The following is a 27,162-nucleotide window of genomic DNA, read 5'->3' as shown; positions in this document are numbered from 1 at the left end:
ACTGAGCCTCAGAGCAGGGCCACCAAATCCGGCTGAGCAGGTGCTGCTCACAGTGGTCACTATCCATGTGCAGATGTGTCACACCAATTTGCCAGCAGATGCTGGTCAAGGGTCCTGGGGAAGGGGTGCCTCTTGCTAATTTGCACAAAGGCCCAATATGGGTGAGTGGAGGTGAGTTACAGGTTGAGCAGTGTACCTAAGGTCACGGAGTGGGGAAGGAGTGGAGGGGGGACTGGACCAGGTGGCCTGACAGGAGGCCCCTGCAGGCCCCCTCGGGAGCCAGCCCCCAACAGCTCTCCCCAGAACCCGCCTTGCCTCCTAGGACCAGTACGGCCATCCCAGGCCCAGCTTGGCCCCCTAGGATTCCTCTCTCCTCTCTCTGGGGTCACCTCCAGGCCAAACCTCGTTCTTCAGGGAGCCTTCCCACCCCTCCCGCCCCGCAAGGCCTCCTTCCCTGACCGCTTCCGCACGGACTCTTGGTACCCACCAACCACTTGACCCTCAGTCACATTCTGAACTGTGGACACGGAAAGAGCCCAGACTCAAGAGGTGGGCAGCCCAGGCTCTGCCGCTTGGGCAAGTTATTTAACCCCTTGGAGCCTTGGTTTTCTCACCTGTAAAAAGGGAATAATAGCCCCTACCCGGGCGGGCTGATGTTAAATGAGGTGATATATATCAGGTGGCACACAGTAGGTGCATAATAAAGGATAGTTCACTGGGACTGTGGACTCCTTCAGGACAGGCATGCTCAAGAAATCTGTGTGTGCCCTGGGCCCACGTCCTGCAGGGCACAAGGTGGTGTTCAGATATGGTGTGAGGAATAGAAGGTGTGAACGTGACTGTCACACAGGGAGGTGTCAGGGCCACCAGAATAAGGCTGTCATCCACCCCAGACTGATCCTCATCCCAGGGGCCTCAGGGAACCAAGTGAAGGAGCTCCTGTGGCACCCCAGCCTCCTTGCTCTCAGAGCCATGCAGCTGCCTGGGAGCAGGACAAAGGTCAGAGAGCTCCTGAGCTGGCCGGCCGCAGCAGCTGGGACAAGGAGACGGCTGAGAGCAGCTGGGGGAGGGGATGGGCCCGGCTATGGAGGGGGAAGATGTTCCATCCCTGCTCCCAGGGGTGTCTGTGATGAGAATCCCAGAGGCCTCAGCACAGAGGCTACAGATATTCAGCCCCTCGCTCCCTGCCTCATCTCCTCCCATCCTTGTCCCCACCCTCCAGGAAGATGAGACCCTGTATCCACTGGAGCAACACTGCCAACTTCCCTGAAGCCGCTGCTCCTCCTCAATGTCTCCTGCTGACTGGCAAGTCTCCTCCTCACCGCCCACCCCAGAGCCTCTGCATCCAGAGAAAACACATGCAGAACGAGCTTATTAGTGGCTGGGGCTCACACAGTCAGTCACAGAGGACGGGTTGCAGCCACAAACCCCAGCCCTACACAGTAAGTGTGGGCGCCGGCCCTGCCGCTGCTGTTTGTGGCCCTGGACCTCGGCCCCAGGCCGACATGCACACAGACACTGCTCTCACTGCTGGGGACCCTGCAGGGTCTGGAGGACCTCTCCTGGGTCCCCAAATAGGACCTGGAACCTGAACTCTGCATTGGTACAGCACATAAGCAGGAGTCAACTCCACGGCATTGACCCCATCACAGACTCCAGAGTCACAGAGTCGCCAGGCCAGAGCTATTTTGCTGGACCGTCGATCCCTACCTGTCACCCCCGGGGCAGAGACTGCCTCTGCACCTCCAGGACAGGAGCTCACCCTGCTCTGCTCCCGTACTTCCAGGATGGACACCCTCCTGCTGGATGCTGCCTGGTGCTCGTCTGGACCCAAAGTTCTTCCTTCTAAGACAGCATTTGGGAGTCCAGAAACACTGAGTCTGAATCCAAGACTGGCCACCTGCTGAATGGGGGACGTTGGTGAAGACATTTATTTATCCTCCCTGAGTGCCAGACCCCTGCTCTGTAAAATGGGGACAGCAGTGTCGGCATGCTGCACAGATCAGGAGGATGTGCAGGGTGGTAACAGGAGGGCAGTCAGAGTTATTTCCCTTCCTTCGGTCCCTCCATGAGCGGCAGCTGGAATCTCCCTCCTGGACCGCCAGCCTGCAGCTGGTTCTGTGATACCACCCAGAACAAGTCCAGCAAAAGGGCAAGAAAAATTGGGGTCAAATGACCAGGAGTGGGGAATATAATCAGGAGCTGGATTTGAATTCCCGGCCCTTGGACCCACGAGCTACATGACTGTGGGCCAATCACTCAGGACCTCGAGCCTCAGCTTCTCCCTCTGCTCACGGGATGACATCACCTCTACCTCACGGGGCGGCTGCCAGGCCCCAGTGTGATTACAGATGTAAGCTCTAAGTCGCCAAACCCACCACCGTTCCTATAATTATCATTTTGCGTCGACAGCCCTTTAATTATGTGAAGACAGTGATCAAGTCTTCCCCCGCCCTCTGCTCTGCACCAAGTTTATCCGGCTGCTGAGGACAGCCAGTGGATCGCCTGACCCTAGCCCAGGGTGGGTGCCCTGGTCAGCGGGACGCTGAGGTCAGGCCCAGCTCTGCAGGCTGCAGTCTAGGGGCTGGCACAGATGGAGGACGACGACCCTGGCACAGCGGCCACCCCATCCCGCCTCACAGCCCCCGCATCGCCGGCTCCAGAGGACAGAGCCCTGAGCCCCTCGCAGAGCTGAGGCGGAGGGACTCCCCAAGAGTCCTCTACTTCTTCATCTCATCTTCTCCTCTCCACAGCTCTGCAAGCAGGCGGTAGAGTCAGAGGAAACCCGGGCCCAGAGAGGAGAGATGACTTGCCCAAGGCCACAAAGGGTTTGCCCTTTGTCATGGCGGAGCCAGAATTCACACCCAGGTCTGATGCCTGCAGCACCCCAAGTGTCCCAAAGCAACAAGAAGCAAGACACGCGATTATCCTTGTCTGACCAAGGAGGAAATTGGCTCAGAGGGGCAAGGCCTTGCCCAAGGTCACACAGGCAGTGCCAGGGCGGGACCCTGGCATCTCAGAGTCAGAGAAGATTTCAGAGATCCTCTCGTCTCATCCTCTGCAGGTCCAGTTAAGAAATGGAGAAACTGAGACCCAAAGAAGGGGAATGGCCTGGAAGCATGGGCACAGGGTTGATAAATGGTAAATTAGCGCAGAAAGGATGGCGAATTCAACAGATGGTGTGGGGACATCTGGACAGCCATTGGGTAAAAAATACAATTAGACTCCTACCTCACACCCCATACTAAACTAAATTCCACCATCTCCCTTCCATTTCCTCACCACCACCCTCTTCCAGTCATTCTACACACACATGCTGAGCCCTGGACCCCGGGAGATAAATCAGGCCTGGACTCCACTCTGAGCAACTAGCACAGGTGATTGAGTAGCCAGTGGGTAGCTCTCATCCTAGGAATGAGTGGGGTGAACTGGGCAAGCCTGGGCTGCTTAAGAACACACTGTCAGTTATGGGAGGGGTGGGGGTGGTCTGGAGGGCTTCCTGGAGGAGGGGATGTCTGCAGTACAGCTGGAAGGAAGGGACTTGTCAGGATGACAAGGTTAGGGATTCAGGCAGAGGGAGGGCAGGGAGGGTGCAAAGGCACAGAGCACAGCAGGTTTTGTTTGGGGGACTGGCTTCTTTTCCTATGGGCTTATAAAAGCTTTCTTTATGTAAGAGTATTTTTTTTGCCTATTTTTTTCTTATTTTATCATTTGACTTTAAATTTGTTTTCATGATTTTTGTATAAAAATTTAAATTTTTAAGCAGTCAAATCTATCCCACTTTTCCTTTATAGGTTTTGTCTTTGGTGCCGGGGTTAAGGAAGGTGGCCCAAGATGATATATTTACCTCCTATTTTATACAGATAATTTCTCAGCTTCCTTATTTACATTTAATCTGTGATTCAGCCATCTATCCACAGCTCCAGGCGGATGTCACGCGTATGGAGAGAGCTTGGAAAGCCTTTCCTCTAAAGCATTAAGATTAGAATTCCTTTTACTTTACATCTTTCCAAGTTGTTTGAATTTTCTCAACAAATGTGCACTTCCTAAATAGAAAAAGGGAGTTTAAAAATAGAAAAAAAAAAACCATTTTAATCCATCTGGAATTTATTTTGGTTTGAGGTGAGAGGCGGGGATCTGATTTCACTTTCACCCAGCGGACACTCCAGCTGTCCTCTACCACGTGTGGTACTTGCAATCACAGCCACGTTCCTCCGCCACACAGCACATTCTCAGACGCGCCTGCACTGTTTCTAGGTTCTCCAGTTTGTCCCGAGGCAGCCTCGGCCCCAGTGCTGGCTCTGCCTGACACGGCTCCCTCCGCATGGCTGAGCTCTGCTGCCTGTGCCACCCCTGTGGTCCCAGCTCTGCTTTGAGGTCCCAGAGTCCAGCTGTGCCCTCAGTACCACACAGCCCTGCAGAGGCTGGAGAGGGACGGAGGGTGCCTACCCACTGACCTGCCCACCTGCAGGCAAGAGCTCACGCGGGCGCCAGCTCCTCCAATCATCAGCCTGTTTCAGCCTCGCCAAGTTCCAAATGGGGGGACTGATGCAAAGGGAAGCTTGGGAAATGTCAGCTGGGAAGGGTGTGGGGAGCTCTGGGAAGGGAGAGACAGGCAGGTCCTGGGAGGATTACTCCGGCCCTGACCCAGGAGATTTGGGGGAGGGGGCCGCCTGGGGAAGGTTAAAATATATTGCAGCATCAGGGCCAAGCAGGGAAGGGATTAGAATCCTCACCCCGAGCCAGCTCCTGACAGCCTAAGAGGCTAGATTTATTTTTCTGGACTACAGAGAGCTGGGCAATTAGGCCTCTGTCTGCCCTTGCTTCTGCCGGGGTCACTCAGAGTGGCTCACTAGGCAGAAGGAAACCAGGCCCAGCCTGGAACCCTGGGCTCTCCCCGCCCATCCGATGGGTTGACACAAACAGAAGAGCTGAGGCCCTCCGGAGGGGTTACCCAGAGCCCCTCAGAGGGCCCTACCAAGGCCACAGGGCAGTGGGTGGCCACAGACCCCTGCTGATGCCCTGTCATCTCCTGCCCACTCCCGGCTCCCTAAGCAGATGCCTGAGGTGGTCACGGAGTGTCATGAACAAGAGCTTAGCTGCTTCCCATGGAGCATGGCATGGCCACGCCAGGCACTCTCAGCAACGTTCAGAGAGGAGCTAGGTGTCATGTGGGGGTTCCCGAAGGCCAGAGACAGCACAGCTTTATTGCAGCAATAAATCCTCAGCTGCCTGTGCTGCAACGACCAGGGCTCTGCCTGCCTCTCCTCTCTCTCTCGTGGATGCAACAGTATCATCGCCCATGTTCTTGTCCTCATGGCAACCCCGCAAGGTTTAAAGGACAAAATGGGGTCTTGTCACCCCCATCTTAGAAATGGGAAAACTGAAGCTCCGAGGGCTCCTCTCTGGCCTGCTGGGCCCTATTGCCCCCAAGCATCGGGGAAGGGAAGCCATCCCTTTGAGAGTCTGGAGGGACGACATATTTTCCCCACGGCTGGAACAGTGCTCTCTCCCGCACAGGACACGAGGCACACTCGTATCCATCGACTAACTGGACCCTTGGACACGGTTTTGTACCTCCCTCTAGCCCACAAGCCAGCTGAGGCCCAGAGATGACCTGGCCTTGCCTAAGCTCACACGCTCAGTCGCTGCGGGAGGCAGGGTGAGCTCAGGGGCAGCTCCCTCGGCCAGGAATGACCGGGTGCTTCTGGCTAACTCCAATCACACCCTGGAGCCCACCCCAAAGGCTGCTTCATCCAGGGAACCTGCCTTGATTCAGGCAAGAGCCACACCTTCCTGCCCCACAGCCCTGTTGCAGGCCCACACGGTGTTGACAGGACAGAGAGGTGGGGAGCCAGCTGGGAAACCCACCCCCTCATCCTGCCCACTGGCAGAGCCCAACCCCAGCTCCAAGGGTGGCCCGGGAGGTCCCACAGCTGAGTCAGCAGCCTCCCCAAGCAGCCACAGCCAGGGGCTTGGGAATGCAGCATGCAGGTGCCCTCTCCAGACCACCCAACATGGATAGCCCACAGGGATCCTGCCTCTCCACACGCCATCAGCACAGGCAGGCGCCTTCCCTAACAGGCTTCCTCACCTGCTCAGTCGTCCTGCCAGCCCTTGCCCGAGCCCCTTGCCTGAGCCTCTCCTGCCCTCAAAACACTCAGAGACCAGGGGAGAAACACAAGTCACAACCCACGTGGGCAGCCCAGGCCGAGGGAGGTGCTGCGGGAGCCCCGGGACAGAGGGAGGCAGCAGAGAAGGCCTGACTCTTTGTTTGAAGGAAGGGCACTTGCCAGGAGCCTTGAGAGGCAGAGACAAGAGAGAAAGGGCCTTCCAGGCAGGGGGCCGCCTGAGGAAGGCAGGGCGGGTGAAAGGGTGAGGTTATCCTGGGCAGGCTGCAGTGGAGATGGGGGGTGGGTTGCTCATGTGTTTCCCCCCCCCAGGTGTCTTCCTGCTGTGGCAGGAGGGGCTCCCATCACAGGAGGCGAGTAATCGGGGATGGGGAGATTTATTTTGTCCGCGTTCCACCCCTGCCCACCCCCCCCCCCGCCCCCACCTCGTGCTATTTCTGGGCTCTACTCAGACCACTCACCCCCTCTCCCTCACCCCTGGCACTGCATGGTTTCCCATCTCCAGGAATGGCCCCATCCAGCTAGCCTGGAAACCGTGGGATGACGGGAGGTGGGGAAGCATCATCAAAAATCTCTTCCATAAATATAAACAAACACATGGACAAAGATAACAGTTCAGTGGGTACCAGGGGAAGGGAGGTAGAGGATGGGCACAGGGGGTGAAGGGGAGCACCATGTGGTGACAGACAAGAATAACGTACAACTGAAATTTCACAATGATGTAAACTATTATGAATCTCAATTAAAAATATTCATATATAAAAATTTTTTTAAAAATCTCTTCTACAGCCAGTGTGTTGACTGCACCCTCCTGGTGTCTCTAGAATTCCTCCCTTTGCTACATCCCACATCCCCCTCTGCCTTTCTCATCCGGCTCCCTGCCAAGGCCCCTCAGCGCATTCTCTGTGATTTGACCAGCATGATCGCTCCCCAGCACAGCCTCAGGCTCAGGCCCCTTGGCAACACTCTTCCCATCCTCACATGGGAGCCACACTGGGCCGAACTGCTTTCAGTTCCCAAACACAAGATGCTCTTGTGCACGCAGCTCCCCTACCTTGCACATTTCCCCACACTGGTGTGATGGGGCTGACTCTCTCAGACACCAGCTCAGGCAAGCTTTCCTGCCTGGGCTTCCCCTGGGCCACTGATCACCCTGGGGGTTCTGGGTGTGTCAGCTCTTGTCTGCTCCCCTACCCGCCTAGGAGCCCGTCAAGAGAGGGGGGAAGCAGGTCTGATGCACTCGTGACCCCCAGGCCCAGAGCAGGTACCAGGACAAGTTTGTTGACTGAATAAGCAACCAGTGCACCCCAGACAAGACTGTTCAGTGTGGAACAGGGGAGAGAGCACAGGACTGGGGGTGCAAGCAGGACACTGGAGGCTGTGCCTTCAACTCTTCGGCTCAGATAAATCACTTACTCTTCCTGGAGCCCCACTCATAAGATGGAGGGATCAAACAAGCTCAAAACAGCCTTCAAAAGGCAAGCATACTATAGAAGTGCAGGAGAGTTGACTTTCACTGTTGGTCTCCTTCAGTGTCTCGGGCTGGGAAGTTCCTCCAGGCGTCTGACTTACATCCCTCTTGCTATAGAGAAGCTGGTTTTGAGACTGTGCTGCCTCCCAGAGATACAGTCTTCAGGGGGCCTGTGGGGATGGCCTGAGAACTGTCTTCTGTCCTACCAAGTCCTTAATTGGCAGTATTAGAGTAATGAGTCACAGACAACAACCAATTAATTATCTCCAGTTATAAAAAGCTTCACTTCCCATCCACTTCACTGGCTGTAGAGTGAGCCGGCCTCCTGCTGCCAGGCTCCCCCACTCCCTCTGCACTGGGGGCAGGAGAATAGGTCGTTTCACCTCTGGGTCCTCAGTTTCCTGTTTCCTTATTTGTCAAGTGTGTGTCCTGGGGGGAGGGGACAGCCTGCCCTTGGAGGTGGTAGGAATGTGTTGGCTGGTGGGCAAGAAGGCAGGAGGCCAGCTGGGATGTGGATGAGGGGCCTCTGGAGAGGAGGGGCCTCTTCCCCACTTCTGGGCCCACTCTCCTGCCCCCCAGGATCCTCCAGCACCGCAGGGTCTGGAACACAGAGGGTTCCCAGTTGCGCAGTCAAGCCACTCCCTATCCTGTCCCAAATGTTCCTGTTCCAGCGCTCTTTCTCCTCCATCAGGCAACTCCCCAAGTCCTCCTCCCCGCCCCTCTTTTCTTCTTCCTGCAAACTCTCATTTAAAACACACGCGTCCTCCCGACTCCGGCCTCCCAGACTCTAGGTGTGGCGTTGCCCCAAGCCTGGATTTCCCAACCCATAACAATGAAACAATTAACAGGCCAATGCATGTAAACACTTGCTCCCTGAATACAGTAGGTACTCAATAATTATCGACTCTTACACTTCACTTCCCAGCCAAGGTCAAGAGTGAAATGGTCTGTGGCTCACACCTGCCTGTCACCCCATTTCACAGGTGAGGCCCAGAGAGGTCACCTGACCCCAGGCTTCTCTGAGTTGGTAGGTGCAGGGGGCCTCCCTCAGGAGGACCTGAGGGGAGGCTGTGCCTGGGCGGGGGGAAGGGCAGGAAGTCCCCAAAAGAGGAGGGGAAGGCGTGACGAGGAGAGGCTCAGGCCCAAAGTGGCCCCGCGTCCCCTTGCTGAGGCCTCTCCTCCACCCCCAGGCCTGAGCTGAGAGGCTCTCCTTTCCCTCCCAACCTGTGCTTGCAGGGCTCACTCCACTGACAGAGCACCTTCTCTGCGCCAGCCCTGACTCTGAGACACCAGGTCACTGCCCCTTTCGCTGTGTCAGGCCAGAGAGCCCAGCCCCCATCATGGTCCCTGCCCAGCTGTCTGGGGAGGGACCAGAGAGAGAAAGGAGAAGAGAGGAGAGGGAGTGAGAGACAGGGTGAGCAGGCTGAGGCTGGGACCCAGGAATTGGGAGGGGGAGTGAGATGAGTGACAGGGAAGGGGGAGGATGCTGGCTCGTCCTCGTCCTCGGCTGGGAGTCTCAGGGTCGCCCGAGGTGAACTCAGCACTGTCTGCAGAGGCCCTCCACCAGAGCTGCCACAAACCCTGTCCCCTCCCCCAGCCAAGCTGGCATGGGGCCTCCTGGCCCCCCCCCGACCAGGCCCCCCAGACCTGGCATTTGCAGAGCCTGCGCCACGAGGGCTCCCAGGGAGCTTGAAGCTGGCCTCAGCTCACCACTTCCTCCACCCCAGGCCCTGCGTTGCCCACAGCCAAGACCCACCACTTCCTGGCTCCACAGCGCACCAAGCGGTGCGAGATGACCTGGGAGACCCGCCTTCCTCCAGTGTGTCAACCCCGACAGGCAAGGGGCTTTCTGCTTGGGAGTCAGCACCCCTCCCCTCCCTGCCTCAGCCTCAGCCATCCTCCCACCCCCACCCACACTGCCCAAGGCCAGATTGGAGCTCTGCTCCTCACTGGCTGTGTGACAGAGGCCCAGTCACTGCCATGCTGGCTTCTTTCTCCAGGTGAAACAGTGGCAAGGACATCTAGCTCCCGGGCTTGTTGGGAGAAGCACAGTGGCTGTGTGAGTGCTCAGCACAGCGCCTGGCCCAGACAGGCGGGGTGCCAGCTGACTGCAGTGCCTCTGACTTTCCCAGCACAGGGTGGCCCGGCTGCCGAGCCCCAGTCGCTGGGGAGAATGGAGCTCGGAGCACAGCAGAGTGGCCAAGGAATTCTGGTGTCTTAACCCAACCTCTCGTCCATTTCAGAGATGGAGAGACCACGGAGTGGGAAATGACTTGTCTTACTGCCTGGTCATAGCTAGCACTGTGCTGGTCACTTCCCATCGTTATGCATCCGCCCAGCAGCTCCTTGAGAGGAGTGTGTGTTATTTCACAGGTGAGAAAGTTCAATGTCAAGTAGGTACAAATAGAAGCAGCACAATTTGAACTTGAGGTCTGCCTGACTCCCCCCTCAGGGCCTGCAGCACTGTCGGGCAGATCCTACGGCCATGTGAGAGGGAAAGGCTGTCCCAGGCAGGGCTGGGGTAGAGAGACTGGGGCTGCTGTCCCAGCCCCGCAGGGACCTGCTCGGTGGCCTCGGGCAGCCCCTTCCCTCTCTTGCCTTCCTCCTCTGTGTTGGGAACGGGGCCGTGGCAACGAATCAGGACAGGTGCCCATCAGGCAGGACCTGCTTCTCACCATTTGGATGTCCTGAACCTAGGCTCCTGACTCAGTCTAGCGCTCTGTCCCTCACCAGCACAGGCAGAGAAGGAGCACAGAGAGGCAGACAAGTTTCCCCAACCTCCCCATCCAGGTAGCCCGGAGATGCTGGGCCTCTGACCTTGGTTCCGCCCCGCCCTCGGCCACGCTAGCCTGTTCTGGGGCTGGCTGAATTTGGAGGCCGGCTTCTTTGTTCAGACAAGGAGGAGGGAGGAGAAAAGTTGTTTTCCAGGCAGCAAAGCTTTTAGATAAACACCATTTATCTCTCTCTCCATTCTCTCCTGAAGGAATTGAGTTCCTTCAGAGAAGAAACTGGATCCACCTGCTGATAGCGCCCCAGGGACGGAAGCGCGGCTCGGGGTCTGGCCTGGGGAGCTGGACACTGAAGGAGGCTTTCTTCATCCGGCTGAGCACCTGCTGCCAGCTTTGGCAGGCCTGTGGCTCAGGTGACTGGGCCCTGGTACCAGGCCATGGCCCTGCCAGCTCCCAGGCTCCAGGATGGCCTGGCCCACCTCCTCACCCTCCCTACCAGCCACCCACTTGCTTGCCTGTCCATCTGGATCTCCAGGAAGCTGAGATCTTCTGCTCACCTTGGGGCAACCCCTTCCTTGAGCATCTCTCCCTGCCCAGACCGTGGGAGCAGCCCAGCCCCCACGCTGTCGGAGGAGAGTTAACAGCTGGCTACATCCACAACAGGACAGCTACTTCCTTGCCCGCCTAGCTGGGTGGACGCAGGAATTACCAGGGGCCCATCTTACAGAGGGAGAAACTGAAACCCAGAAGGGGCCCTGGCCTGTCCAGAGCCACACAGCACAGTGACAGAATTGAGCCCCTCCCCCCAACCCTGGGGCTCCCTGGGGGCTTCTGCCCCCACCCCAGCATAGCTCACCAGTGTCGTGTCATCGTGGGAGCGCTGGTAGCGTTTCCAGCGGCAGCCGTAGATGCCAGTGAGGCAGGACAGGCACAGCTGTGGCTCATAATACTGCAGGGGCTGGTGTCTCACCATGCTCGTGCCCCGGGTCCTGGCGCCAGGCCCTCAGGCGCCCATGGAGGCCACCAGCTGGTCCTGTGGGAGGAAACAGAGCTGTGAGGCAGGGGAGGGGCGAGGAGTCGGTCCCAGACACAGCAAAGTCATTGCAGCCTAGGTCAGGGCTGGTCAGCCTCTGCACAGAGCCCTGCAGTGGGTCCCAGTGTCACTCAGAGTCAGAGGCCCCCACGTGCAAGTCCCCAGGACAGTCCCCTGCCACCCACCCCTGAGCTAATCACCCCCCGCCTCCAGCCACACTTGCCCAGCACACTGCTGCTGCTTCCTTTGCCTGGAATGCTCTTCCCTTAGAACCCTGAGTGGCTCCCTCCTTCCCCTCCTCTCCTCAGGTCTTTGCTCAAATGTCCTTTTCACAAGCGGACTTTCCCAGGTCACCTTCTGTAAAACTGCAACCCCTTCCCACATTCCCTCGGTCATTCTTAGCTTGTTTTCTCGATCATGTTCTCAAATCTAATTTATTTATTTTGTTTCTTGTCTGCCTACACCACCATAATGTAAGTTATGGATAATGTAAGGCAAGGATTTTGTCTGTTTTATTCTCTGCTGTAGCCCCAGAAACTAGAAGAGTGCCTAGCACAAAGACTTTCAAAATAACTTTTTTGAAATAAACCATCATAAAAGCTGACATGTATCGAGCAGTTAAAGTACACCAGGCACTGTGTGAACACTCTGCATTCATTGTCCCAGCTCATTGTCACAACCACCCGAAGTGGTAGGTACTGTGTCCTAAATCCATTAGACAGTTGAACAAACTGAGGCTCAGAGAGAGAAAGAGGCAGTGCCTGGCCTGCGGTCACATGGCTGGCTGTGGTCAATCAGGGAATCTGCTCTGGTGCCCCGGTGTTCATTCCTTCAGGCTCAGGGAGCCCAGCCCGGTGGGGCCTGCGGGCCGCTGCTGGCACAACGGGAGGCATCTTGTGGGTTGAGCTGCTGCCACCAGGAGCAACTGCCCCAGCCCTGCTTGGTGCCCTGGAGGTACCTGCTGAGGGCTCAGTGTCTTGGGGCCAGTGTTGGCCAAGTGTGGCCAGATGGCCATTGGCTTGGGCACCTCCCACACCCTGATTTCAGGCATCATTTGATTTTCAATGCCACTGTTATTATTGTCCCATTTTACAGATGAGGAGCCGGGGGCTCAGAGCAGCAAAACGACTTGCCGAAAGAGTCAAGACTCACCCTCTGGTCTGTGGGACTCCAGAAACTCAAAACCATATGTTCTGTACCAGGCAGGGTCCTAGGCCCTGAGACAGTGTGAACAGGACAGACACCGTGACCCCTCGGGCCCTCACAGGACCAGCGAGGGGCACAACCCGGCACTTACTATGCACCAGGCCCCGTTCCAAGTGCTGGCATGCACGAACTCTAACAGCAACACTGAGCTGAGTGTTATCAGTATGTTTTTATCCAGATAGAGTTCACACACCATAAAATCCACCCTCTGAAAGTGTATGATTCAGTCTTTAGCATATTCAGTTTTTAGTATAGTCACAAAGTGTGCAACCATCACCACTATCTAGTTCCAAAGCATTTTCATCATCCCAACAAAAACCCCACACCCATCAGCAGTCACTCCCTGGTTCGCCCCAGCCCACCCCAGCCCCTGGCAACCACTAATCTACTTTCTGTCTCTATAGATCTGGACATTTCATATAAATGGAATCATATGATACATGGCCTTTTGTGTCTAGCTTCTTTCCCTTAACATAATTTCCAACGTGGCTGCACCATTTTACATTCACAAAGTATTAACGATATCATCCCCATTTTACAGATCAGAAATCTGAAGCACAGAAATGTTTAGCCAGTTGCCGAAGGTCACACAGCAGAGCCAGGCGGTCAGGCTTCAGGGGCCTTGCTCTAACCCAGGGGTTGGCAAACGGTAACTCACAGGCAAAATCTGACCAGCCACCTATGTTTGTTTAGCTAAGAACGGTTTTTCCATTTTCAAATAATCAAAACAAGAATATTTTGTGACACATGAAAATAATATGGGAGTAAATTTCAGTGTCCATAAATAAAGTTTTATTGGACACAGCCATGCTCATTCATTTACGTGTTGTTTATGGCTGCTTTCACTATAAGTGCAGAGCTGAGTAGTTACAACAGGGACGTATGGCCCACAAAGCCTAAAATACTTACTGCCTGGACCATGCAGGGAAAGCTGGCTGACTGCAACCACCGGCTATAACGGCTCAGGAGCCGGTATGACAAATGCAGCGTACAGTGGAGACAAAGGAGGCTGTGGGCACTTAACACGGTGCAGGGGGGTCATGGCCGCTTCCTGGAGGCCTGGGAGACGAGCTCCTCAGACGCCACTATCTAAATGCCCACCCCAGGGCCTGTGCCACAGGGGCACGCTGGGCTTCAGGCCCACCCACGACTTCCATCTCTGGGCCTCATTCAGAGCCTCTGCCTACCCAGCTACGCCACCTGCCTCCCCCAGCAAATTCTAACCTCAGCACAGGGATTACAGCCTCCAGGCTGAGGGGGCAGACATGCATTAGGGGCTTCTGGGAATATCAACTGACCGGGAGCCTCCCAATTGCTGGGAATTGTCTGGTGCAGTCTTTGTGTCTGTGGCTCCCTAGAGAGGCATGGGGAACACGGTGCAGCTGCTGGGGGTTCTCTGAGCTGAGCTGAGCCCAGGCTCAGGGGACAGCACCGGGGATGCTGCCGCAGTCGGCTTAGTTCCCACGGGGTTGGGGAAGGCTGGGGGGCGGGTGGGGGATGCTCTCAGCTTCACTCCACTCCACTCGGGAAGAAGTGTGTGCTCACCGATGTGCTCCCACATGCACAGCCTTCCAGAGAGGTAAAGGCCAGAGGCCACAGCCAGGGAGCCAGCTCTCATCCTGGGCACCCTGAGATTAGGGCCTCTACTGTCAGGTCGATGACCACATCTGCCTCCACCTCCGCAGGAAGTCAGGAGGCCGCTGATATGTAGAAAGAGGCCTGGCATCATTTTACCTCGGTCACTGACTTGCTCTGTGACTGGGGCTTCTCCCATGACTGCCAGGCTCTGTCCCCACCTGAGCCTTGGTTTCTGAATCTGTAAAATGGGGTAACAGCTTTTGCCTTGACTTCTATATGAGACCAGATGATGGGGGGCCAGGAGGGCACATGGATGCTATGACTGAGGTACAGCAGGTGGACATTCTGCGAGCAGGAGCCCACACCCAGGTTCCCTGCCCTCCCTCACATTCCTTTCCCAGGACCCCCCGACCCTGGACTGATTCTCACATGTCCTCTGCCTTCCCTCGTGCCCCCACACCCCCACCCTGCCACACCTGAGCATTACAGCCACCAAGGAATGGCATTTCCACTTCAAATCTGGAAACAAGGAAGTGGAACTACCTGCACCAGGCGTCAGCCCAGGCTCAGCGGATCATGGCCTGGGATTCACCTCTCCCAGGTGAGTTTTCACATACTTTATAACTGCAGGAGCATCTCCGGGAGGACAGCTCTTCTCTTTCCTCTGTGTGTTCTCCTGGGGCCACCTCATCCACCACCCCCACGGCTTCGGTCACCAGGCGCAGCTGAGGCCCCCCCAGTCTCTGCCTCTCAACTGAGATAGCCAGCAGCTCCTGGCTGTCCCTGGGGGTTGTCGCCCAGGCCCTACAGACCTGGCACGGCCACACCGACCTCTTCACCACCCCCAGCCTGCTTCTAACACCCCTCAAAGCCCATTTCTCACCATCCCCTTGGCCACTGCCCTGGCCCAGGTCTCATCTCTCCCCTGGATGGGCAATATTCTGGCCTCCCTATGTGGGCTACACCCAGCAATCCAAGCTCTCACCTGCAGCCAGAGTGAGCTTCCTAACAGGTAAATGATCAGGATCCGGTCTCCGGCTCCTCCAGCCTCACCTTCCAGAACTTGCAGTCCCTTCATCCTGTTAACACCTCCTGATCCTTGGAGTCTCAGTTCAGATGTTACTTCCTCCAAGGAGCCCCAGGTTTGTTAGAGGGCTCCCCAGCTTCCCAGATCCCTGAGCATCCCTGATTCTTCCTGGGCACCCAGTGTGAGCACCGTTGACATGCCCATCTCCCCCATGGGATGACCTGAGTTATTCCCATGTCCCCAGTGGCCAGCACAGCACAGCAAGAGGAGGCAGCCCCCAGGGGCTCCCTGGACTATACTTCTGAGGAGGCCTGGACGTCCTGCTAACAGAGATGTGCTGCTCAGACACCAAGCTGTCAGACAAGCTCCCAGAGACCAGACTCCCCCGCCCTCCCCGCCCACCCCTCCTTCCTGCCAGGGCTAACGGCATTACTTAGGACCTATAGGTTCCTCCCAGCCACCTCCCAGGGCTGCTGATATCAGCCAAATTCCCAAGAAATCCCCTGCCCAGAGCCACTGCTGGCCCCGGGACAAGAGAAAGCCCTCGCCTCTGAGCCTGATGCTCGAGGGTGCCCCTCAGCCCAAAGTCCCATTTTCCATCTGAATCCCTGGTCCCTGCCCTGAACGTCCACAGCCTCCTGTTGGCACAGGGAAGGGCCTTCCAGGAGGCAGGCCTGGGATGGAGCAAGGGTCCACTAGGGAGCAGGAGCAGGATGATGGGTGAGCCCTCACCTCCAGGATCTGCTCCTATCCCGACATCCTGGGAACATGCCTGGCCCACCTGTCTGCTCCTCCTCCCTCTCATGACTGCCAGGCTCTCACTGTCCCCAGACCCCACTGCCTCTGACCCCTAGCCCACTCTCTTTACTGAGAGTAGGAGTTTCCGACAGGTGTCAGTGCCTAGGTTTCAGCCTGACTTGCTGTGTGACCTTGGACAGGTCAATAGCTCTCTCTGAGCCTTACTTTTATCCATCTGAGAAATGGGGACTAGACGAGGTGACTCATAAAAGGGCCCAAGTCTGCAATAAAAAAGAATAAGACATTGAAACATGCTACAACGTGAATGAGTCTTGAAAACTCTATGCTAAGTGAAAGAAGCCAGTTACAGACGGTGGTATGGGGGCCTGCCAGGTACCATGGGGAGCAATGCATCTGTGTCATCTCCTCATGACAGCCTTCCAAAGGAGAGCTCCACGGGCTTGTTTTACAGTGTAGAATATGGGCCCCAGGTGAACAGATGAACAAACCATGGTCCATCCAGACAATGGAAAATTACTCAGCGATAAAAAGAAATGAGCTATCAAGCCACAAAATGATGTGGAGGAACCTTGGAAGCGTACTGCTACGTGACAGAAGCCACTCTGAAAAGGCAGCGTACTGCATGATTCCAGCCACACGACATTCGGGGAAAGGCAAAACCCTGGACGCAGTAAGATCAGTAGTTGCCAGGGTTGCGGGGGAGCACGGGCGATTTCTAGGGCAGTGAAACCATTCTGCATGACACTGTAATGATGGACACATGTCATTATATATTTGCCTAAACCCACAGACTACCCAACACAAAGAGTAAACCCCAATTAAACTATGGACTTAAGTTAATAATGTCGTATCAAGGTTAGCTCATCAACTGTATCAAGTGTACAGCCCTAATGTAAGACGTTAATGGTAGGCAATATGGGGTCGGGGAGGGAGAGGATGTAGGAATGCTGTACTTTCTCATCAATTTTGCTGTAAACCTAAAACTATTCCAAAAAAACATAAAGTCTATGAATTAAATACATGTATTTAAATATCTATATTGATGGATAGATAGGTACACGGTTAGATAAGTGATTCGCCCAAGGCCAAAGAGCTAATAGTGGAAGAGGGAGGATTTGAACCCAGGGCTGTGAACCTAATGCCCGGCCTTTGTGAGGGACCAGCCCCAGAGGGAGAGCCGCCTTCCCTGTCTATGCCAGCCACAGCATCTGTGTCACTGCAAACTGCTCCTCAAAGGGCCAAGCTCAATATTTTGGTTGGCACTAGAGGTGCATGGGCAGTTAGTGGAGCCAGGAACCCAGGAAGAAAAGGGAAAGCCCAATGGGTGCAGGGCTGGGGGGCGGGGACCTGACCTGCCAGGGCCCCTGGGAAGGAGACAGGGCACCATGTGGAGGAGGAACGGCTCCCCTTCTCCTTTGCCATGGCTGCCCTCTCTGGGCCTCCAGCCCAGCCCAGCCCAGCCCCCAGCAGGCGAGGGGACAGCCACAGCCTCTGGTCCTGGCATTCCTGTCCGTATGGTGGGAGGGTCTGAACACCACTGTAGGATCTCCAAGGGCCTTTCTAGCACTCAGCTTCTAAAACCCTTTAACCACCTGCTCCCTCCTCATCTGAGCAGGAAAGCAGAGAGGGCGCTGCTCAGGGAGGACAGAAGGACAGATCCTAGAGTCTTGCCTGATCTCAGGGGAACAGCCCCTCCATTCCCAGGACTAATGGCCAGGAGCCCCGAGCCTGCTGCTGGCTGGAGCAGCAGAACCAGGACGAAAGCTGCCGGAAGGCCTGGACAAGGTTAGAGGCCTGGTCACCTGAGCCCTGGGCCAGGGCTCTGTCCCTACCCAGCAGCCTCCACCATCTTTGACAGGGACCAAGGTACTGGGAGTCACGGCCTGGATAACTCACAGTGATGATTCCAGACTCAGAACAAACCCCAAAGCGTCAAAGGCAGAGGGCCACAAGGACGCCTCCCCACAGTGCTCGGAGAACACGGCCTTGGAGTGAGACCAGGGCCGCCCTGTGGTCCTTCCTCACGGCCTTGCCATCCCCTGCTCCCAGTGTGGGTGCGCCCGTGCCCCTCGGGCCTCTGCCCCTGCTTGAGCCTGGAAACCCCTCCCCCCACCCCACCCCCCCCCCTTGCAGCAGCCCCTCCTCCAGCAAGCCCTCCCTGCCCGGGCCACGGTCTCCTCCAGGTCCCACAGCTCCTGTGCTTCCTGGGGTCCCAGCACTGATGACTGCGTGGCAGCTTTCAGACAGGGCGGGATCTGAGCGGCACTCTGAAATAAGGGAGGATTTGTAGCACACCAGGCAGAAAGAAGGGGGTTCTAGGGGAGGGGACAGCACAGGGAAAGCCTGGTGGCCGGAGGCGTGAGCAGGGCCTCTCCCAGGGCTGAGCTGTTTCCCCAAAAAGCCAACCTGGGGGGAGGACACACAGACGGACACACCACAGGGCTGATAACGGGACTTCCCACTCCCAGGACTACCTAATCCCAAGGCCTGCCCCGCCGCCCTCCAGCACAGCCTCCTGCACTTAGCTGTTGAGGATGCTCGGATTTACCACATTTCCTGAGGCACGGGCCTCATCAGATGGCTTGAACTGAGAGATCTGGGCCCCCATCATCCCACTGTGTGACCCTGAGCCAGTCACTCCACTTCTCTGGGCCTCAGAGAAAACCCTAGATTCGAATGCAATGAGCATAGGTAGGCAGACGCAGGACAGGAAGGAAGTCTGTCACTGAGGCAGCTGCCAGCGGGGAGAGGCTGGGGGAGAAGATGCCAGGAGGGAGGGCTTGGAGGTAAAAAGACAAAGTGGCCAGCCTCCGCCATCCCCCTGTCGTGCCTGCTCATTCTTTGGGGAACAGAATCATTCATGGCTGAGGCTGGGGCTCAGCAGGAGCCCTCAAAGAATCAATCATGCCATAATCAGGGTCATTAATCTCTTTCCATGGTGATGCCGGGGCCTCCTGTTTACCCAACACTTCTGTCCCGAGAGACCTCTGATTGCCCTTCCTCTGGGGAGCAGGCCACATCGCCCGCGGGCTCGCTCCACCAGTTCTGCCCCTCCCCGCTGCCCTCCCGTAGGAAGTGCTCCCTGCTTCTCCCCAGGGAAGGGAGGCTTCCTCCACACTGTGGCCTCTGGTGCCATCTGTCCCATAGCATAGGCCCTTGAGCTCTTTCGGTAAATGTTCACGAAGGCTCCACTATGTGCCAGGCACTGCTGGGAGCCGAGAGAGCCACAGAGAATCAGACACGGTCTTTGCTTTCAAGGAGACAACTTTATCACAGCCACAGCAGCTACAATTACAATGATAACACACACGGTGCTTTGCAGTGTACAGGACCCTCCCCACGTCGGCTCACTGGGGCGTCTGGCCAGCTCCGCAGGTGAGCAGCAGAGCCCCATTTCATGGACGGACAGGGGGGCGAGGCCGGCGGTGGTCAGGATAGGTCTGCAGAGGCGCATGCTTGGTTAAGGGTCTCAGGGGACAGACTCGCCTGTTTGGACGAGTTTGGGGCTAAAGACTGGACAGGAGCCAGGCTTAGGACTCTGCCCAGGAGCCCTGGGTTCTCTTGACACAGAAAGGACCTCTCTTCCCCAAGTCAGGGCTACGAGCTTGGGCAGAGGAGTCACCAGGAGTGCCCTGGCCTTGTCCAGAGAGCAGAGCATCTCAAAACTCAAGACCTCCAGCTGCACACTGAACCAGAGCTTGGTTCACCCTCCCCAAGCACCTCACCCAAGACGCATACAATCGTGGAATCCTGGCGCCATCCAGCAGGGACCTTAGAACTACCCCTGGATCTTACAACTATCCCCAGTCATCAACTGTCAGCACCAGGAAAGACCTGAAGCCATTCCATCCGGCCTCCCTTCCTGCACAGCTCCTAGTGGTGGTTCCTCAGCAGAGCAGCCTGCATAGGCTTGCATACTCCCTGTGACGGGCCCCTCCTTCCCTGGAAAGCCAAGTGGTTCCCTCTTTAAGCCAGGACTGTAGGAGGGCCCTCCTGAAAGGAGTGGCCTTTCCTCTGCCACCCTCTCCCCGACTGGAACGGACAGGTTCTCCCTGGAGCAGGCAGAGTGAGCAAATGTCCCCAGGGGCCTCTGGCTGGGCCTCAAGCACCAGCCCTGGGGCCTGGCGAGGGGGGCACTTTCACCATCTTCTCACCCTCTGGTGACACCCCAGCTCCTCCCAGGAGCCCGGTGATTCAGTCCCAGGGACCAAGCTGGCTTTTTCCAATGCCTCTGCCTGCGTTCCAGGGAAGGGGGGCCGCCTGAACGGGAGGAGGAGAAGGAGGAAGCCGAGTCTGGCAGAGACTTGCATTGAGCAAACTTGTCTCTGCCCAGTTTCTGCCCCCTGAGGGAATGGAAGCAATGATTTATTTTATTTATTTATGTAAAATAGCGGAGTTATTATACAAACAGTCTTCCCAAGCAGGCCCCGAGGGTGGGAAGAGAGCAAGTCCTACCATTTAGGGAATGTTTCTCTTGCTCCCCTCCACTCAGACCTACCTGCCTGGCCTCGCCTCCCCCTGCCCCTCCTTACACTGCTGTGCTCCACACACGTCCCCCCTCAACGCCTTTGCCCCTGCCGGGCCCTCTGCCAGGGAAGCCCCACCCCACCCCCATCCAAACCCCATCCGTCTGAACAAATGGACCCTGTGCGAAGCTCGTTCTGACCCCCACAGAAGCCCACTGCCTCCTCCCTTTGTGCTCACAGCATCTGGCGGAGCTCTCGAGACATGATCATAGGCCTCTGTGCACAGTAATTACCCGCTTGCGCGGCTGTCTTGCCACCAGGCTGAGCGCTTCCCCAGGCGGAGACGTCTGATCCATTCTGCCAAGCTTTGCTGAAGAGCCAGCGTCCGGGGCCCTGCACTGGGTGAGGGGGACACGAGACACCCCTGGCCCCGTCCCACTAGAGGAGTCACCGTGCAAGGGACCTGCGTCCCTGCCCCGGGCCAGCACCAAGGAGAGGCCCATTTATCTGTCACTCAGAAAAGCTGGTTAAGTGTACAAAGGAAGGCAAGAAGGAACCGATCAGAGCCTCGGAAACCACACGACTGGAGAGCCACTTCACAGCCTGGTCCCAGTTCTGCCTCTGAATAATAATGAGCTTTTTCCCTATTTACGGGAAAAATTAAGCTACTAAAAAAAGTCTCAATGAAGTATTTTCTCCCACAATTTTTTCTTAAACCTCTGATATCTTTGCACCCTTCTGTTCCAGGTCTAGCCGCAGACGACCTCAGATCTAGCACAGAATGCTGATTTCCTCCATCAGTTACAGCTCCCTTCACCACAGTGTTCCAGGCAGCCAGCCGCTCTCCTTCCAGGCAAGGCTGAGAGCCCGGGGCCAGAGCTCTTCTTCCCCTCTTCCAAATTTCCAGGTTTCCCTTTGGTAACCAAAGAAAACCAGCCTTGCTGGAATGCTGAGGAAGGAAGTCCCAGGAGTTGGCTGGCCCAGCACATCTTGAAGGTTCATGCCAATTCCGTGCTTCAAGGCCTCCCATTCCACTCTTTGCTGTTCATTCCTTTGGCTAAAGCATCACTTTCTCTAGGATTCTCTTTTAAAATACCCATCTCCCCTGGAAATGGGGGCCTATTGAACCCCCAGTTGGAAGTCAAGGAAACTTAGTTTAATACTTGGCTCTAAGAGGCAGTAAATCAGAGGGATGAGAATGGGCAATGAGAGCCAGACTGCCCGGGTTTGGAACCCAGATCAACCACCTACTAACTGAGCAGGTTAACCACCTACTAACCGAGCAGGTTCCTCAACGCCTCTAGACCTTAGTGGCCTGATCTATAAAGTGAGTGGTGACGGCCCTGACCTCACGTCGTGAGGATTATGTGAGTGAATACGTGCCAAGGGCTCGGACAGGTGTCAGGTGCACTGGAATAAGCCAGAGACCATCCACGCAGAGCCTCAGTTTGTTCTTGCCTATAAAATGGGCCAATAATCCCTGTTCCTCCCGCCTTTCTTGGTAAACTGTGGAGTCCTGCCCCCATGGGAGAGGCAGACACTGTTTTAGAACCCAGTGGGCTGCTCTCTGTAGCTTGTCTCTAACTTCTTTCTCCCCCGACTTCCTACCTTTTTTCTTTATCTGGAAGAAGGTACCAGTGGCTGTGAGCTGGGCTCCCAGGGGTCCACGGAGGTGGTGATGTCACTTCACTGGGCCAGCTGAGGGGAGAAGGGGACAAACCCAGTCAGATCACTCATCAGTTCACCTGCCTTCTCACCTCCCACCTGACCCTTAGTGAGTGCCCACCCCGTGCTGGGTGTGGGCCCAGGGCTGGCTCACACCTAGTCTCAGCCCTGGAGAAGCTACCAAGCTGGGGGGCAAGCCAAGCCGACACAGGTGATCCAGCGGTGGGCCATGAGACCCCGCACACGCAATCCCACCTCCACATACGCTGCCCACAAACAGCCCCATCCCAAACCAGTACGACCTGCTCCCTGAACCATTCTTGTCCCCTCCAGGACCCACAGAAACGTGACCCAAGGCCTAGCCCCCCTGGGGTGAAACCTGGGGCTGCGCCTGGCTCCTGGGGGGCAGAGGCCCCTTCGTGCTGTCCAGGGACCTGCTTCTCTGGAGGTAGCCGCCAAACCAGCTGTTCTTCCAAAGCAGCCGCGGAGGGAGGGCCGGTGGGCTGGAGGCGGGATCTGGGGCACCGCAATTATATGGCTGACTTCTGACTCATGCACCGCCTCCCCCATCACCAGCTCCTATAGCCAGCAGGGCAGCCCTCCTGCCCTGGAACTGGGGGGAGAGATGGCACCACAGGCCACGGGGAGAGGGGAGGAGGGGAGGGGCTCTGGGTCAGCACTGCAGGCTTCAGAGGATGCTGCCACATTGCCTTCTAGGGGACACTGAGGCTGGCGGGGTCAGGGGCCAGAGAGTTAGAGGCAGAGCCAGGGCTGGGACCCAGGCCCCCTGGTACCCTGCAGACCCAGGGCAGCAGTGGCTCAGCCCTGGTGCCCAGCCCAAGCCCATGCCAACACGAGAACTCTCTCCAACCCAGTGGGCCCTGGAGCCACACACCAGCCAGAAACACAGAGCCAAGACTCAGCCTCACTGGAGGCGGACGGGGCTGGGCTCAGAGACAGCTTGGAAATGACATCCCGTTACTGAGCGATGGATCCCTAGGGCACCCCAAGCCCTGCCTCCCTCCACCTGTAGTCCCTGGGTTTCTCATAGCGCCCTGAATACACTGCACTTTACAGCTTACAAAAAACCTTACTTCTTTCACCTCCCACAGTGATCCTGGGGCCTCAATGAGAGAGGGAAGATAAACAGAGCAGGGCTTCTCCAGCTTCAGTGTGCAAACCAATCAACTGGAGGTCTGGTTAAAGTGCAGTCTCACTCGGTAGGTCTAGGCTAGGGCCTGAGATCCTCTGTTTCTGACAAGCTCTCAGTTGATGCTGATGCTGCAGGTCTAAGGACCACAATTTGAGCAGCAAAAACATAGCTGTTAACAGCATGGGTGCTGGAGTCAAAGTGCCCAAGTTAGAATCTTGGCTCTTACTGTGTGACCTTGGACAAGTTACTTAACCTCTCTGTGCCTCAAGCTCTTTATATATAAAATAATAATAATAATAATACAACCTGCCCTACATGGTTGATGTGAAGATTACATTATGTAAAACGCTTGAAGTGATTATTATTATATCTTTTTTTTAACCTTTTTTTCCTAAAGATTTAATTTTTTCTTTTTCTCCCCAAAGCCCCCAGGCACATAGTTGTATAAGCTTTTAGTTGTGGGTCCTTCTAGTTGTGACACAATGAGCAGTGCCATGTCTGCGCCCAGGATCCAAACTGGCAAAACCCTGGGCCACTGAAGCGGGGTGCGAGAATTAACCACTCAGCCACGGGGTCGGCCGCCCATTATTACTATTTCAAATTTAAAAATGGAGGCTCTGAGAGGTGGACACATCCAGCAAGATGGTAGAGCCAGGACTTAAACCCAAATCTCCTAATGTAAATCCTTCGATCCCAAAGCTGCCCCAAAATGTCACAGCCAGAAAGCCCTGCTCTGGGCACGAATATTGAGGCCCAGAAAGGGGTGGAGAGCTGACCAGTTCATGAGAAAGTTGGTGTCAGAAATCCAAGTTCATGACTCCCAGCCTAGTGCTCTTTCCATCACACCTCACTGTCCTTCTCTAAGGAAAAGAAAGTATCACAAATTCTCCCTGAGGGGTCCCAGCTCTGCTGTCGGCCCCATCTCGGCAGCAGCCACCCTGGAAAGCGGATGTGGGAATGGCTGGATGTGGAGGCCCCCGTGGCCACCTGGCCGGGGTCCCAGCTCTCGCAGAGCCCCGCCCATCAGGCTGGGTGAGGACAGTCCGGCATCCTCCTTCCATCTCCCTCTCCTACCTCCAGTCTGTGGCACTGCTCCGTCTCAAGGTCACCCAGCTGGGGTCGCAGGCAGAAGGTGACAGGGCCCAGGCCCGTCTCAACCCCCACCTTGGCTTCCCAGCACGCGGCCAGTGGGAGCCTGTGAGTCACTTGAAGGAAGTGCTTGGCCCCAAACAGGAAGTGGCTGTTCGAGCAGAAACCCCTGCAGGATCTCCCCAGAGCCCTATGGCAGGTGCCTGGGGCAGCAGAGTCTGAGGAAGGAAGGGAAGCTGATTGGGACACAGCAACACCTCTTCAGATTTTACCTGAAACTCAGTCATGACACCCATCCTCTGCACTGTGAACCGGCCAGCGGGCTTCTCTGCTGTGTGATCTCAGGCACATGAGTGCCCTTCTCTGAGCCTCAACTCTCTCATCTGTAAGATCATGGGGCTGCACTACAAGACTGCTATGGCCGCACATTCTACAATAAAATGAGGGACTGGAGAAAGTGAATACAGGTTCTAAATAAATGAACAAATGTACATACGAATGGAGTGAATGAGTGAATGCAGATCCCAGATTTAAACTCCAGCCACAGCAGAAGCTCCATCATCCATCTGTTGTTAGCGGTACGACAGAGATCTCATTGGCAAGAAGACCCACCCCTGAATCACCCTTAGGTGCAGGGAAGCAGCGCCCCTGCTCTGAGCCCCACACATCACAACACACGTTCACAATACACCTATCAGAGAACCTACAGGAGCCCCTGTCCCACGACATCCAGGGGACCTGCAAGCCTAATGCCGCTCCCCTAACACCACTCAGGCCCCAGCGAAACTCTTCTCCATTTCTTGGGCTTGAAGAACAAAAGGTGATTCTGTCCGGAGTTGGGGAGGCGGGGCGGGGGGGGGGGGGGGGGGGGGCGACGCTACTGAGGGGGGAGGGGCGGTGGGCGAGAACGTTTGCGGGGGGAGGGGGCAGACAAATTAAACTCATCAAATCCTTTCAGAGTGCAACACGCAACAGCTTCTTGCATAACCAAGTATCCGCTTCCCAGTAATGCTGAGCATCCTCTTTTTCTTGGCTTTTCTCCCTGTTCCAATCTGTGGTTCTAAAAGTACTCCTCATGAATTAGCGTGGTATTCACAATAAATGCACACGGCGGCTCAGGAACATCCTACAGTATTTAATAATTCACATTATTCAAACTAATGTAGCATGAAGTGTGATATTAATTCTTGATACTGGAGCTGGATGTACATTAAATACTGGAACTGTGAATAGTTTCATTTTTATACAGTCTCCAAAAATTTGAATATTTCATCTCTATTGAAATAATTTTATTTTAAAAATCTGATATTCATTAATTATGATGTGTATAGTTTCAACTCCCACAGATAATTTCAAGGAATAAAAACAATTTTTGAAAATATAAATTTTCTTTTCCACACATTTAATTTACAATTTTGATGGAAATATATTCAAATTCTATGCACTTTAAATACAATGGCATCTTAGTTTGATCCTTTAGATTATTACCATCAATACACAATTTTCAGATGATGTGGAAATCTTGACTATAACAATATAATTATAATGATCTTGCTGAAATGAAGACAATAAAATATTTTATAAAATAAACAATAATGTATGAATAAGTCTTACTACTCATCTGAACATCACCAGCCCAACAAGAAAACACCAAGAAAACAGATGTGTCATAATAATTAAATTGTCTTCCTTGATATCTTGTCACTTTCATTCATATAAAACCGTAACTTTACATGTATATTTCAATTTACATTATAAAGATACATTTGTCAAGATGGGAAAAGCAAACCATTTTACTTAATAGTTTCTGTGTTTGTGTTATAATCTTCAGATATCTGACAAAGATAAAAGGCTTCTATTTGTATTTCTGTCCTGGGCCCTGCAAATTTGAGGCGGGGCCTGCCTGTCCACTCCCTGCCCACCAGCTCTCACTTTTGTGGGGCGCCGGCCACCTGTGCTGGTCACTTCACCTCACTGAGCATCAGCAGGGCTGCCAGGCCCTCTGGCTTCCCCAGAGGCTGCCTTTTAGAAAGTGTTCTACACTGAAGCTTAGCTGTGGGCCTGATTTCCAGAGCCGGCTTGAATGCCCTCAAGGGCAGTGACCACGACTTGACTCCCACAGACCCCCACAGACCCGGTGCTCTTGGAGTCCCTTGTACCCCAGCAGCATCTCTGAGGGGACCTGGATGGGAGGGCCCAGCAGCCTCTGGCCCAGGAGGCTGGCAGCCCCCAGCCATTAGGCTGAGTGAATGGACCTAATGACCTGTGGCTCCTACAACTGGTTTCCTCCTCCTCTGCACCCCTACTCAGTCCACCTCTACCCATGCCCCCTGCCCCCTCACTCTGAGCCTGCTGGTCACAGTGACCCCCTTTGGGCTAAGGCCACCAGACATGTGACCAATCCTCACATTCCCTGCCCACCGCCCTTCCTAGCATCTTTCACAGAGCTGCCAGAGCACAGGAGCGTCGAGGAGAGCACGAGACCGAGGGCCAGGAGATCGAGTCCCGGCCCTGGCTTAAAAGGCAAGTCAGCGTCCTCAGGTGCCAGATGGGGACACTGCAACCAGCTCAGACTGCCTCGTGGGATGACTGGGAGAATCCAGTGAGCAGGACATGACAGGGCTTTGTAAACTGTAAAGTGCTGAATGATGTGAGGGGGGCCTAACCCTACCTCTCTTGTGTTTCCTACTCCACCTGGTGCATGCCGAGTCCATCCACTATGGTGCTGCCCACCATTTCCCGAGGGCTGGCCATAGCCCCATATGAAGCCAACATTCTCTGTCTGTTCTTCCACTCACTCCTTTAGCTACCACTGCAGTACATTCTACAGATGGCAGAACAGAGGCTCAAGGGGG

General features: G+C 55.4%; 1 protein-coding gene across 11 annotated transcripts in view; it reads right to left on the bottom strand.

Moving 5' to 3' along the window:
* Positions 1 to 27,162, bottom strand: part of GDPD5 (glycerophosphodiester phosphodiesterase domain containing 5) — an 85,873-nt gene that overhangs the window by 29,899 nt on the left and 28,812 nt on the right. For 4 of the 11 annotated variants that reach the window (XM_070624122.1, XM_070624115.1, XM_070624117.1 and 1 more), the window contains exons 2-3: positions 22,009 to 22,098; positions 11,188 to 11,364 (exon numbers count right to left, since the gene is read on the bottom strand). In XM_070624122.1, the coding sequence (XP_070480223.1) occupies positions 11,188 to 11,304 (117 nt within the window). In that variant the 5' untranslated portion in view covers positions 11,305 to 11,364; positions 22,009 to 22,098. Of the gene's footprint in view, positions 1 to 11,187; positions 11,365 to 22,008; positions 22,099 to 24,292; positions 24,411 to 27,162 lie in introns of those variants that run through there. The other 7 variants (XM_070624124.1, XM_070624116.1, XM_070624121.1 and 4 more) reach the window with 3 other exon arrangements.

Source organism: Equus przewalskii, chromosome 6 (assembly GCF_037783145.1).
Source record: "Equus przewalskii isolate Varuska chromosome 6, EquPr2, whole genome shotgun sequence".
NCBI lineage: Eukaryota > Metazoa > Chordata > Mammalia > Perissodactyla > Equidae > Equus > Equus przewalskii.
Note: the sequence above shows the minus strand (reverse complement) of the source record. Positions and strands in the feature narration are given on the sequence as shown.